This window comes from Trachurus trachurus (genome assembly GCF_905171665.1).
Source record: "Trachurus trachurus genome assembly, chromosome: 3".
In the NCBI taxonomy this organism is placed as follows: domain Eukaryota; kingdom Metazoa; phylum Chordata; class Actinopteri; order Carangiformes; family Carangidae; genus Trachurus; species Trachurus trachurus.
Window position 1 is genome coordinate 34,462,567 of NC_139893.1, and position 12,740 is coordinate 34,475,306.

The 12,740-nt window shown below is 42.5% G+C and overlaps 2 protein-coding genes across 2 annotated transcripts; both read left to right on the forward strand.

Annotated features, from left to right (window-relative positions):
* The first annotated feature begins 27 nt into the window (after window positions 1-27).
* pop4 (POP4 homolog, ribonuclease P/MRP subunit) lies at window positions 28-6,648 on the forward strand. The gene is made up of 7 exons (XM_083969347.1): window positions 28-151; window positions 1,128-1,186; window positions 1,805-2,028; window positions 3,089-3,166; window positions 3,277-3,338; window positions 3,635-3,736; window positions 5,574-6,648. The coding sequence occupies exons 1-7, from the start codon at window positions 145-147 to the stop codon at window positions 5,708-5,710; spliced, it is 669 nt and encodes a 222-aa protein (XP_083825473.1). The 5' UTR covers window positions 28-144; the 3' UTR covers window positions 5,711-6,648.
* Window positions 6,649-9,291: 2,643 nt separating this feature from the next.
* Window positions 9,292-11,183, forward strand: plekhf1 (pleckstrin homology domain containing, family F (with FYVE domain) member 1; the record flags this gene model as incomplete). Its single annotated transcript, XM_083992815.1, has 2 exons — window positions 9,292-9,526; window positions 10,633-11,183. 2 exons carry the CDS (start codon window positions 9,292-9,294, stop codon window positions 11,181-11,183), a joined length of 786 nt encoding a protein of 261 aa, XP_083848941.1.
* Between the last annotated feature and the right edge of the window lie 1,557 nt (window positions 11,184-12,740).

The window sequence follows — 12,740 nt, forward strand, 5'->3', positions numbered from 1 at the left end:
AGGGCCGGGGGTAGGGGGCGAGCCATCACCTCTTCGGTGCGCGTGCCGGTGCTGTGGTCTCGTGCAACTAATGTTTGTCCTCGACAGAGAAGAGGCGCTCGAACTAACAGCTCCCTCTGGATAAACACACATACACACGGACAAATGGACGGTGAGTGAGAGCATGAAGTGAAGTTATTTCATGTTAAGGACGGTTCCTTTACACCGTCACAATGAAATAAACCTGGAGGACGCACTGTTGATCTCACCTGAGCTGGGAGTCACTGACTGGTTATACTGTCAGTATGGGAGTCATGGAGCTGAGCCTCTGGTTCTGTCTGCACTGTAGCTTATGGGACTCGAGGAGGCATGGGCCACCGGTTCGACTGATCAACAATGTATTTATTGATGTTCATTATTGCTCACTGCTTTGGTAAAGTATTTTCAGCGATTGTCCTGCATTAACCAGAGCATGTTAGCTCCATGCAGCCATGGTGATATCATTAAAATCTTCCAGAGTTAATACCGTAGAGATGGTTAGCTGACCAATCTAGGAGTTAAACTAGCTAAACCCAGTAGAGATGTCCAAAGAACTCAGGCCTTTTCCAGGCTCGGACACCAGACTGATCTGCTCTCATGTCTGTGAGCCTTCACTTCACTTCAAGTCATAAAGGGCTAGATAGAAACACGTGGGGATTTGTTTCTGTTTGTCAGGCTGTCTTGTTGCTTTGATGGTGCTGAGATGGGGCAGTAATCTCAGAATCTCAAGAGTGTTGAGATTACGTACTCATGTACATACAGCACAGGCAGTGACAACAAACTGATTTTTCATTTCCCTGTCTTCACAATGTGCTCACGTTAAGAGGCAATAGTTAACATGATTAATAAGAAGTCATATGAACCACTCCCAGTGGTCTGTGTGATCACTCACATGAATTTCAGATACTGGTGTTATTTCCACCTGTGCTGTTCTAGCTTGATGCTGTAAATTGTAAGTGTCACTTACACCTAAATCGTAGAATACAATAATATAGTGCACAATGTCATTGCATTTGGGATGTCACCCAAGCCTTTGTGTGATATAACTTCCTGTGTCAGTGAGGGTTTTGAGGTTTTGTGTTTGACCGGTTTTCTCTGTGTCCTTTTAGCTGAAGCTGTTGTTCGAGCCAAGATTCCTCGAGACCTGGTGAAGGTTCTTGGTGTTGAGGTGAGCAGATACAAGAAGCTGTACAGTGTAACCATCATCTGTCCTGCAGCATCCAGTCCTGTTTCAGCAGGAGAGGAAGTCTCGCATGATATGATAGCAGCTGCTTTGTTCATCAGTCCTCTGGTTGCAGCCATTTAAAAAAAAAAAAAATGACTCAATGAATTCCTGGCGTCAAGACCTAAACATTAATAAACATGTTCCAGTTCATTGTTGAACATTTGAAAGGCCAAACAAGCAATAATTTAGAAAAGAATCAGATGCTTAATCAATAATAAAAGGAATTCATCATCATCATCATCATCATCATCATCATCATCATCATCATCATCATCATCATCAAATTAATTCTTCCATTAGTTATTGTTTTTTAGTTGGTCCATTTAAAGGACATGTTACAGAGGAGTGTGATCAGTGTGTGCACACTGCACAATGTCTGATGCTTTGTTCAACATGTTTAACAATCTGCAGTGAGTCAGTAAAATTACTTATCAGAAAGCATCTGCTAAAATAATTCAGTAATACAGTGTGGACAGGAACACACAAAGTGGACTTTGTATAGAAGATGTGAATGAATAAATAATGAATGAATAAATCTGTGTCTTTGTCTGACTGTGTCAGTCTCAGAGCAGCGTGAAGGCGCGGGCCTTCACCGAGGCCTTCCTGAGGAGCAGCATCCGGCAGCCCCAACGTCATAATCTGAGGAGCATGCTGACTTTCAAGTCCGTGGTCCTGGGCTACTCCAGGCCCAAGAAGGACAAAGTCAAGAGCAAGAAAGCCAAAGGTCTGAACGCTCGCCAGAAGAGGGAGCTGAAGGTTTTCCAGATCAAGCCTGAGCAGCAGAGGTCAGTGAGGGAGGGGACACTTCCAGACAAATTTCTGAGTTGAAAACTGATTTTCGTCTTCAAAGTGTTCCAGACGCAACACATCTGAACATGTAGCACATTTCAGCAACAAGGCAGTAAAAGTGCTTCATGCATTTAAATATAACAAAGAAGCATTTTAAACTCAAACAGATTATTTAAAATGAAAGAGAAATAACAACATGAATTTACTTTCCACCACATACCATCCACAACATTAAGTAATCTGTAAACATAAGTAAATATTGTACTGTATATTTCATAATGTTTTAACTTATTTTGGCATTAAAGGGACATTGTGTAACTTCTCCTGTTATCTATTCACGAAAATCGATTATTTCCTTCAAAAGTATGTTTTTCATTGATCAGTAATCCCCCCCATCAACAAAGTGAAGTGTTCCTTTCAGCTCTGAATTTGCCGTTCATATCATTCATATCTCCATGGAGCGGGTAAGCTCGGTGCTGCTGCCATGTGGTGTCGCCATGTTTTTACGTTCAGTGGCAGCGTGACGGTAGGAAACCACGGAAACTCAGTGGAGACACCGGAGCTGTCGGCTCAGGTCGAGGTGGCATCTGTGAAAAGTCACCGCGGTAACGCAGTGAGGAGGAATGGAGCGTTACGCTGATGCTGCATTCACGTGCAGTCGGGCAGACGGCCGTCGGTGACAAACCAGATGTCATTTTAGTCACAGAAGCTGAGAGAAAGCCGGTAAAACGTGGGTCAGGTAAACAATACGACATCGCCATGACAACATATTGTCACATGTATTGTTTTGCCTCGTGCTGACGGACCACTTGTTTACATAGAGGCTTGTTTATGCCGTTACGTGCAGCGGCTGTCGTCCGTCTGCTGTTCACGTGAATTCCTACCAATGTACCTTTAAAAATGCATTTAAATTGATGTTTCACCATTGATGGTGTGGTTCTGCACGGATGCCGCCATTGTTGTGTGATGTCAGACAACTGAAGAGAAGTTGTGGTAAATGTCAGCATGTTGCTCCTCCTCTCTCCTCCCTTCACTGTTGGTATCATGTAATTGTAGGTACGAGCTCTTCCTGCCTCTGCATCAGCTCTGGAGACAGTACATCATTGATCTGTGTGGCGGCCTGAACCCAACATGGTAAAGTGGTATTATAGGTTATATGATATTATACTCTGATCCATTCACATTATGAACGTAAAGTATGTGTTGTGTTTATTAAGTCTCATAAACCTGTGTTGTGTCAACAGCTCCACAGAGTTTGTGCAGCAGAAGCTTGTGAAGGCTGACTTCCATGGAGCCATCATCACAGGTAGAGTTCACATTAAACCTCAGACTCGCACACACACACTCTGGAGCTCCAGAGTTTGTCACGGACATAGAACGAGGTTTAATCACTGTGACAGTAATCTCTTGAGTGAAATCCTCGGGGTAAATGGATTCCAGATGTTCTGTTTCCAGCCTTCAAGTTTTATGCTAAAATCATGCATCTGTCATTGTTTAATTTACTGATTAATGTTATCATGTTGGTGGTGAAGCCTCACAAGTACCAGACTGACCTGATGCGTTAGTGTTATACTAATGTTGTGTTGCTGTTCTCATTCACAGTGGTCCGATCTAAATGTCCATCCTATGTAGGGACCACTGGGATTCTGGTCCAGGAGTTCAAAAATATCCTGAAAATCATCACCAAGGAGGACAGACTAAAAGGTGAGCACCAGAGAGCACCTGCAGCTCATCAGGAGTGAGATGTGATTGGTTAGCCAGCCACAGGCCTGGGACCTCATGTACTTGTGTTACTCCACATCTTCAAGTCTGGCACACAGGTTTATGCAGGGGGCTTGGTGATGCAGAGGAATGATTAACATTAGGTACAGATTTACAATTTCAGGCCACATGTCAAAGCCTCACTGGAAACAATAACACATCCAGGTGTGTGTGCACTGAAATAATGGGAAATACAAATGCAAAGGTATTCACAGAGAGCAGGACAATGTGGTCTAAATCGGCCCACTGGTTTATCTAACAAACAGACTGGTCAGGAGCAGGTGACAGGCTGGCAGGGTGAAGTCATTACATCATCACTTACATCAATCTAAAATCAGCTCCTGGCACACACAGTGAGTATGAAACATCGTTATATTAGAGAATCTTAGGCCTGTACTGCGAAGGAGGCTCAACATAGCCAGGCTTTTTGTGTCTTTTTGTGTTTCATGTTCCAGCTCAACTAAACCTCCAGCCTCGGTCCGAGTTAACACGGTACTACGAAGCTGGTTATCAACTTGGTTTGTTAAGTCCGGCTCTCAGCTTAATGCTCTGTGCGCGTTCACATCAAAGGAGGCGTTTGGCGTCATATGATTCTACTTCCGCATGAAATGGAACGACAACGGGCTGATTTCAGCCAAGAGGAGAGAGTATGAGCAATACAAAAAAAGCCTGATCGCAGCCTGAAGCAACACAAGAGAAGAAGCTGCTTTTAATTTCTGACGGCTCAACATTGCGCTACTAGCTTTATCCATTTAAACTAAATAAACTAGAGCAACAACAACTGACATTGCTTACAAACAGAGAACTGAGGCACTCATGAGGGTGATACTTAAAACGCCTTTATTGATACATGGCTAATTTATTAAAAATGTGCCTATGCGTTTCAGCCAAACTGGCCTTCGTCAGGGCAAGGATGGAAATGGTCAAGCAGTGCAGTGGTAATGTCCATAATATCTCTGACCGTTTATTTTTGTAAAGAAATCATCACAACAAGGAAAAAGTGTTTGCGCTCTGCGATCGGATAGTAATGTCTTTCCAGGATGTTTCAGAGTTCGGCTACCTGAGGTGAGTGACTACATGCAAAAACACAAAGTTTATACTGTACAGTACACTACATGAGTTCAGTGGTGTCTCATAAGGATTCGAGTCATGTACCATTGTTTTTTGAGGGTTTGTTGTGGTTGAAAGAATTGCCCCCATAGGTTAGTGTTGTCGCTATCCCTAGCGTTGTCTATCCATGGTGTTTGCCTGCATCAATTTTAGTCGTGTTTTTTCCTCCCCCCAACGCTGGGTGACCATCAGGACAACGATTTAGGGGTCAAAAATGACCGGAATCCTCCTTTAACCTTAGATTTAGAGGGGGAGAGGGCAGAGTGTGATATTCATGCTTGTGCACTCGATTCCACGTTCATTAGAATGTTCAGAGAAATTATTTTTTGCATACACATCTTTCCAGCTTAGAGCATAGTCCATTTTCTGCTAAGAAATTTATCCCTGGAAAAACATTTTTTGTCTGGCCTCTCAGAAAAGAAAACTTCTAAAAATATATCACTTCCTCCTAGAGATTACAGATCGGGAAAAATGTAACGTAATGTAATTCTTGTAACTATCCCTGTAAATTCATTAGCATCCTAGAGATGATTCTGTGAATCCGCGTGTCAGAATGGTCTGTGTGTGACAGAGTTGATGGATGTGGTTAGTTGGTTACTTGTCACCAGTGTAACATGTTTGCTCACCTTGTTGTCTCTCGCTCTCTCTCTCTCTCCCCGTTGTGTGACAGTGATCCCAAAGAGGGGCAGCGTGTTTGAGATCGAGATCAACGGCTTCGTCTCTCACATCTATGGAAACAGGTTCACACTGCGAGCGGGCGAGCGCGCTGCCAAGAGGTTCAAAGTGAGAGGAAACATGGACCTGTGAATAAATGTCACTGTAAATCAACAAGCACAGGACAGACACCACACACTCCGCTGCTGCTGCTGCCCTCCACTGTCTCTCTGCGCTCATCACATCAGCTCACAGAAAAGACTGTGCTGGAGATCGGAGGAACTCAGTTTGAAATGCATGAGTGTTGACTGGACAAGTGACACTGCTGAAATGTATAATGGGAAGTGCCGGGTCCAGTGTTTTGGACAGTTCTGCCTCTGCTGATTCAGACTCATCTGTCTCTGTGGAACAGCACAGTACATTCCTGTGAGTCAGTGCAGACACACTGAGGCAGGTTTGGCTGCTGGTGTGTGTTGTCTGAAAGCAGCAGCACTGACTGTCTGACAGCTGCTACTGTGATCAGAAGAGTGGGACGTAAACACTGGAAACATCCATTCAATCTTTTCTACCAGCTGGATGAGGCTCGTGCTCTAGAATCAGAGCAAACAGTGCTGCTATCAAACATCCATATTTTTAATTTCTGAATTTAAACAATACTTTTTGATTTTCACTGCTTTGGCTTTTTCGAGTGAAAAGAAACTCTGTCTTTGAGAAGTTCCTCTAATTTTACAAGATTAAAAAAAGTTTGGATTTGGGAAAACTATGTTGATTTTCTTCAAGACAACAGGACATCTCTATCTATCTACTGTTTTTTAATGTGTTGCAAGGAAGATGACATTTATGTTTTTTGGAACTTCAGATCTCAGAGAATTTTGCAGGACTTCCTTTTACTTTTTGTAACAGGACATGTTGAATCTGGTTTTACACATCATGGTTTACAACATTGAGGAAGTCTGTGGTCATGTGACTTATTTTAACTTGTCCATTGCTATTGAACTGAGCCTTTTCTTTACAACAGGTTTTGTTTTGATGTCACAACAGGAAAATAACAGAAAGGCCGAGTCAAAGACTGACTTCATGTTTGTCCTGTGCTGTTAATAAAGGAGCTGCACAGATCCACAGGTGTGTGAGGTGTTTCAGCTTCTTTAAGCTCTGTTTTGCTTTTACTGTTCCTCACATTACTGTCATGTTTCAGCAGCAGTCCTGAGCTCTGACAGACCAACTAATGCCCGCTAAGTGTCTGGAGACAAAAATTATTTCCTTATTGCTGAGGCGAGAAATTAACTTTGACATTATTTAAGGCGACCAGGAGAAACCAAACAGGGTTGTCTATATCTTTGGGCCTTTATTAAGACGGTTTTCTTAAATAGAAAATGAATTGTATATACCACACATACAAGTGGGCAAGTGCAACACAGCTTAAACAAAAAGCCTAAAATCAAGATTGACGTAGATTGTAACCACAGTGTACACAGAATAAATAAAATAAATACTAAGTATCATTCTAGATATCTGTTAAGATTTAAAAGCCTAATGGCAGTGGCAGGGTGAGTGACCCCAGGACCCCCCACACAGGCACAGCCCTGAAATCCTATTAGTTTAGTGACCAGCAGGTCCAGATTGCAGTAAGTCTACAGATATTTCACTGATCGTCTGACTGATGATCCCCCGGTTCTCCTCCCGCTCCTCAGGGCTCTGTCTGTGTCTCATGCAGGGCCGTTGCTAGGAATTCTGGACCCCCTGAAAGAATAGAGAGCCTAAGCGGAAGCAGGAAGTAACGGCACCATGGGACCTCAGCTCTGAAAAACTCGCCATACAAATGAATGGGAGTGAAAGTTTTATTTCGTGATCCGATTGAATTGCGCCATGAGAAAAAAATATGACCTCTACCTGTTTAAAACATCACGTTTCATGCAGAGAAATCAGCAGTTTATCATAAAACGGCAACAGAAGAATGTATTTTGTGTAAAGTCCGCTCTACGGACTACAGATCTGTGTCCCACAAAAAATACGTCACCAACTGACACGGGAAAGGGCGGCATTTGGTGTGTGACGTCACCTACGCGACTTGTAGTCTTTCTGGTTACGGATTCTTCTGAATTTTATTTTACAATAGTTTTACAACAAACTGCTGATTTCTCGGGATGAAACGTGATGTTTTAAACAGGTAGAGGACATATTTTTTTCTCATGGCACAATTCAAACGGATCACAAAATAAAATTTGGACTCCCGTTCATTTGTATGGCGAGTTTTTCCGAGTTGAGGTCCCATGGTGACCGTTACTTCCTGCTTCCGCTTAGGCTCTCTATACTAAAGTGGGCACCTGACTTAGACTACGTATGTATTATCATTTTTATTTCGCCTACTTTGTTTTGATGCTAATGCAGATTACTATGAGTATTAGTCGGGGTCTAAGCAGAATAATTCAGTCATACAACGATTAGACTACTGGGGTTTTTGTGTGGGCTCTACTGGGTGCTGGGCCCCTAGAATTATCATCACCTTTCTCCGCCATACAACGGCCCTGGTCTCATGGACAATTAGACAGTTTTGTGAAACTGATCAAATCATCCCATGGATAAGTGAATGATGTTAATAATCCATGTGTTTATTTTAACCCCAGAGACACTATTGTCTTACTCTAATTACTAAAAACAGTCCTGTTTCCTATAATGCTGCAACAGTTCCAGAGTTGCCCAATAAAACCCGTGCCGTCAGTACTTCTCTGTCTCTACTCAGTGACATGGAGGGCCCTGGACTACCTGGAAATACAGGTGTGTTTTCACAGCTAGCCTGTGAATATTCTCATTCATCCAGGTCATATCTCAAGGAAATTTCAATCTATGCAACTGGACTCGGTTATTTGTCTTAGAAGACGTTTCACCTCTCATCCAAGAGGCTTCATCAGTTCATATTTGCATCTGACCAGGCTGAGACTGGTCACAGCTGTTCTCTCTGAAAGTGACCCAACAACTTGATGCAGTTTAAACAGTTTTTCATGTACAAAGTGATTCTCCTGCTTGTGTGTAACTTTTACCATCACCCTGCTGATCTGTGTGGATGTGATGAGCATCATCCTGCTTCTGCTTAATCTGCACATCTCTTCACACATCTACATAGGTGTGTGTGCAAGAATCCCTGTGCCTCTTAATGTTTTCATATTTGTCTTTATACCTATAGGTTGAGGTTTCGTGCTGTTGTTTCGACCTGAGTTGCACCCAGCAGCCGGATAGAAGATGTTCAGTGGGTTCACTCATGCTGATCCAGTCTGACTGTAAGACATCCATGAATTGTGAGCTCAGTGCAGAATTACTCTACAGTCTGTTAGCAGTGGTAAAGACACACTCTACTGGTTTAGAGATTTGCTTTGTTTTTCTAATTTTTCAGTTTGCGTCCTCTCAATGAATCTAGGCCTAAAGAAACTGGCAGTTAGTGCAGTGCAGAAATCCACTCGCGTGTCTCGTACTGTCTGCAGTCAGTGTTCTTAGTAAACAGACACGACTTCTCCTTCCACAGAATTTCTTGTGACACTTTATCTGATCTCAGTTCACTTCCTGCCCAGTGTCTTTGTGTGAAATTACCTTGAAAACCCCTGTTACGTCACAGAGAGCTGAGGGTATAAGTTCCTCTGCTCATGAGAGCGACGGCATAGCACGGCAACGTCTCACATTATACAGAGGAACTCTCAAGCAGAAACACTCAAGAAAAGACCTCAGCACTGATAACAGACACCATGGTGGACCAGCCGAAAAACTGGGAGCGGATCCATGCCGTTGAGAACTCGTTCGGGCCGCTGGGGAGGCCCCTGTTCCGGCCGGGTCGGGTTCTGGTCGGAGAGGGCCAACTGATGAAGCAGGGCCGCTGGGGGCCAAAACTGAAAGTCTTCTTCCTCTTCAACGATGTTCTTGTGTACGGCAGCATCATCCTGAGGGGCCACTGGCACAAGAACCAGCAGATCATCCCTCTAGGTGAGCAGCAGCTACACACTGTGAGCTGGTCAGGATGCTCTGATCACATCTCTGCCCTAAAGGCAAACTGCAGCGTCTGTAAAAATGCCAAACTGAGAAAAAAAGCTTTTAGTGTTTTTCATTGTCAGGTTTAAGCATCAAATTATGAATAACTACCAAGTCCATAATTGATTAGATAAAGGTGGATTGAATTAAATGTATTTTGTAGTTTGTCTTTCTGACCAATTTTGACCATTTTATGGCATATTCTGTGACCAATTTTAACAGTTTTATGGCAGATACTGCACTTTTGCCTTGGTTTTGGTGCAGATACTGCATTTTGGCTTGGTATAAGCTACAGATACGGCACTTTGCCTTGGTTTTACTCCAATCGAATCATAGAGTAAATTATATGTAGGGAGTACAGTACTCTTTGCAGATACACTGCAAAAACTCAAAATCTTTCCAAGAATATTTGTCTTATTTCTGGTCAAAATGTCTCATTCCTAGTCAAAACTAATCTCTTTCCACTTAAAATAAGACTCATCACCTAAAAATTAACTTGTTTTTAGATAATTTTCACTTGTTTCAAACAAATATTGACTTGAAATAAGTAGAATAATCTGCCAGTTTTTTTTTTGTGCTTGTAATAAGGAAGAAAAACTTGCTCCGCTATCAGATTTTTCTACTTATTTTAAGTAAAAATATGCTTGAAAGAAGTAAAAAGTGTCTAAGAACAAGCTATTTTTGAATGTGACGTTTCTTATTTTAAGTATAATGAGATTTGTTTTGACTAGAAATAAGACAAATATTCTTGGTAATATATTTGAGTTTTTGCAGTGTACTGCACTTTGCCTTGGTTTCACAGTGCTTTTTTGGATAGACAGCAAAATAAAAAGCCCAATAACTCTGGAGATTTTAGCAGTACCAATATCAAATTCTACCAGATTGAAGAGAATATGCCACACTTTTGATTGGTCAAAAAAAAAAATTAAAAAAAAAATGTAGATGCTGCACTTTGCCTTTATAGGGCAGTTCTCTGCTCTGCTTGTCTGGTGATTGTTGACCCTCCCAGGGTCTGCACTTGTGTTACCTCAAATTAAAACACAGTTGTTTCATCATTTCAGAGGACATCCAGCTGGAGGACCTAGAGGACGATGCCAGACTGAGAAACCAGTGGTTGATTCACACACCGCACAAGTCCTTCCACATAGCAGCCGCCTCCTACGAGGAGAAGCGGGCCTGGATAGAGCACATGGAGGACTGCCAGTCCAAACTGCTGCAGAACGGCGGCAGCCACAGACCCAAGCCCGTCTTCCCCACTGCCAGGGTCCCCGCCCAGGCCTCTGCAGTCTGCATGCGCTGCTCTGACAAGTTCAGCGTGACCCAGCGTCGACATCACTGCAGGAAATGCGGCTCTGTGGTCTGCAGCTCGTGCTCCAAGAAGAGAGCGGTGATCAGACACATCCACCCCACCAAGCCGCTGAGGGTCTGCTGCCTGTGTCACGGGACTGAGGAGCTCATGCAGGAGATAAGCCATCAGACTAAGAGGATATCCGGGAGGGACGGCTCAGGGGAGGAGGAAGTGGAGGCGTCCAGTGAAGAAGAGGAGACAGGGGAGCAGATGGAGCATCATCATCCCAGCTCCTGGTTCCCTGTGTCGACCTCAAACCATTAGTGGCTCATGTAGGATCCTAATGTGACATGGACCCTGTAAGGAGATGTCTCAGGAACACAAGACAATAATGTATATAGTAAATACTGTATTTATTGAAACGAATCATTGCTCTTTTCCATTATGCTGCTGTGAGGTTCACTTTTATCTTCTCTGAGTTTCATCAGTGGAATACCTTACCTTGCCTCCGTTGGCCTGACTACATTTTTGTGTACAATACATGTCAGTATTTATGTATTTTTAACTCAATGTCCATTTTAAAGTTTGTCTTTGAAATGATGGATTGATAATAAAGTTTTCATTACAACTACACATTCATTTATTGTGACTTTATTTCTACATTCACTTGAGGTAAAGGGTTTAAAGTCTTGTATAGGTGGAGCAGGTGTAGATTTAAAAAAACTTTATTGCAAAGCTTCTTGCCTCTTTGCATCTTCTTTGTACTTCTTTTTTTTTCAATATGTTCACAAAGTAAACAACAAAAATAAATGAAAATAGACCAACAAACAAGGCAAACTGAGGAACTTCCCATTAGGGTCTCTAAGAAAGAAAGATAAAGAAATATAATAAAACAAATGAAAGATAATAGCAGGTGTAGATCTAATCCTCTGACAGACACCACTGCTGTCTGGATTCATTCAGCTTCACAGGATAATGTTGGAATGCCTCAACATTGTTCAGGCTGACAGACATGACACATCCTCTGTTGCTTTGCTAGTTTATACACTGTAGTGTCCAACTGTGGTGTTTGGGAGAATGTTCAGTACATTGAAGAGAAGGCTTCTTTGGCTTCTCTTCAGACAAAAAGCTGTTACTTGTGGTTTTCTAATGATGAAACATCCCTGCTCCACCAGGACAGTTTGAAATGTTAAACCAAGCTAACAGTTGAATGTTAACACAGCTTTGCCATAAATTTGGGGACTTTGTTTGAACTAAGATGATGTCAATTCCTCATATTCCACTGGGAAATGTTGGCTTTAGACGGTTGGCTCAGTCTGAATCCCACACTGTGGTGTTTATTCCCGCAGTAGATGGCAGCAGTGTCCTGTATGAGCCAGGAGCATTTACAGTGAGAAATCACATCTATAGTTTTTTTTTTCATTAAGTTGACATGGTCTGATGAAATCTGAGCCTCACACACCTCACCAGTGTCAGTATCAGTCAGTGATCAGGACGTGGATCATGTAAACTTTATGAGAGATAATGAAAAAACTGAACTATGACAGGTCAGTGTCAAAAGAACCAAAAGGGATGACATCATTGTACAACATTTGTTCAGCAGTCCTAAGAAACATCAGTCTGTTATAAGAACTTGGTTATTTATGGGTCAGTGACACAAAAACCTACTTGAGAACTTCAAACACACCCATCCTGGCCTGCCAGCACTGTGGGCCATCTTAGAGAGCAGAGCTGTGTGTCTGCACTAACTCCAGGGAAGCCAAAGAAACGCACTGTTTTCTATCTATGGATACAAATCTAGGCAAGGCAATTTTATTTGTAAAGCCCATTTTACAGTGTGTCTCAAAGGACTTCACATAGTATCATAACAACATCCTCTGC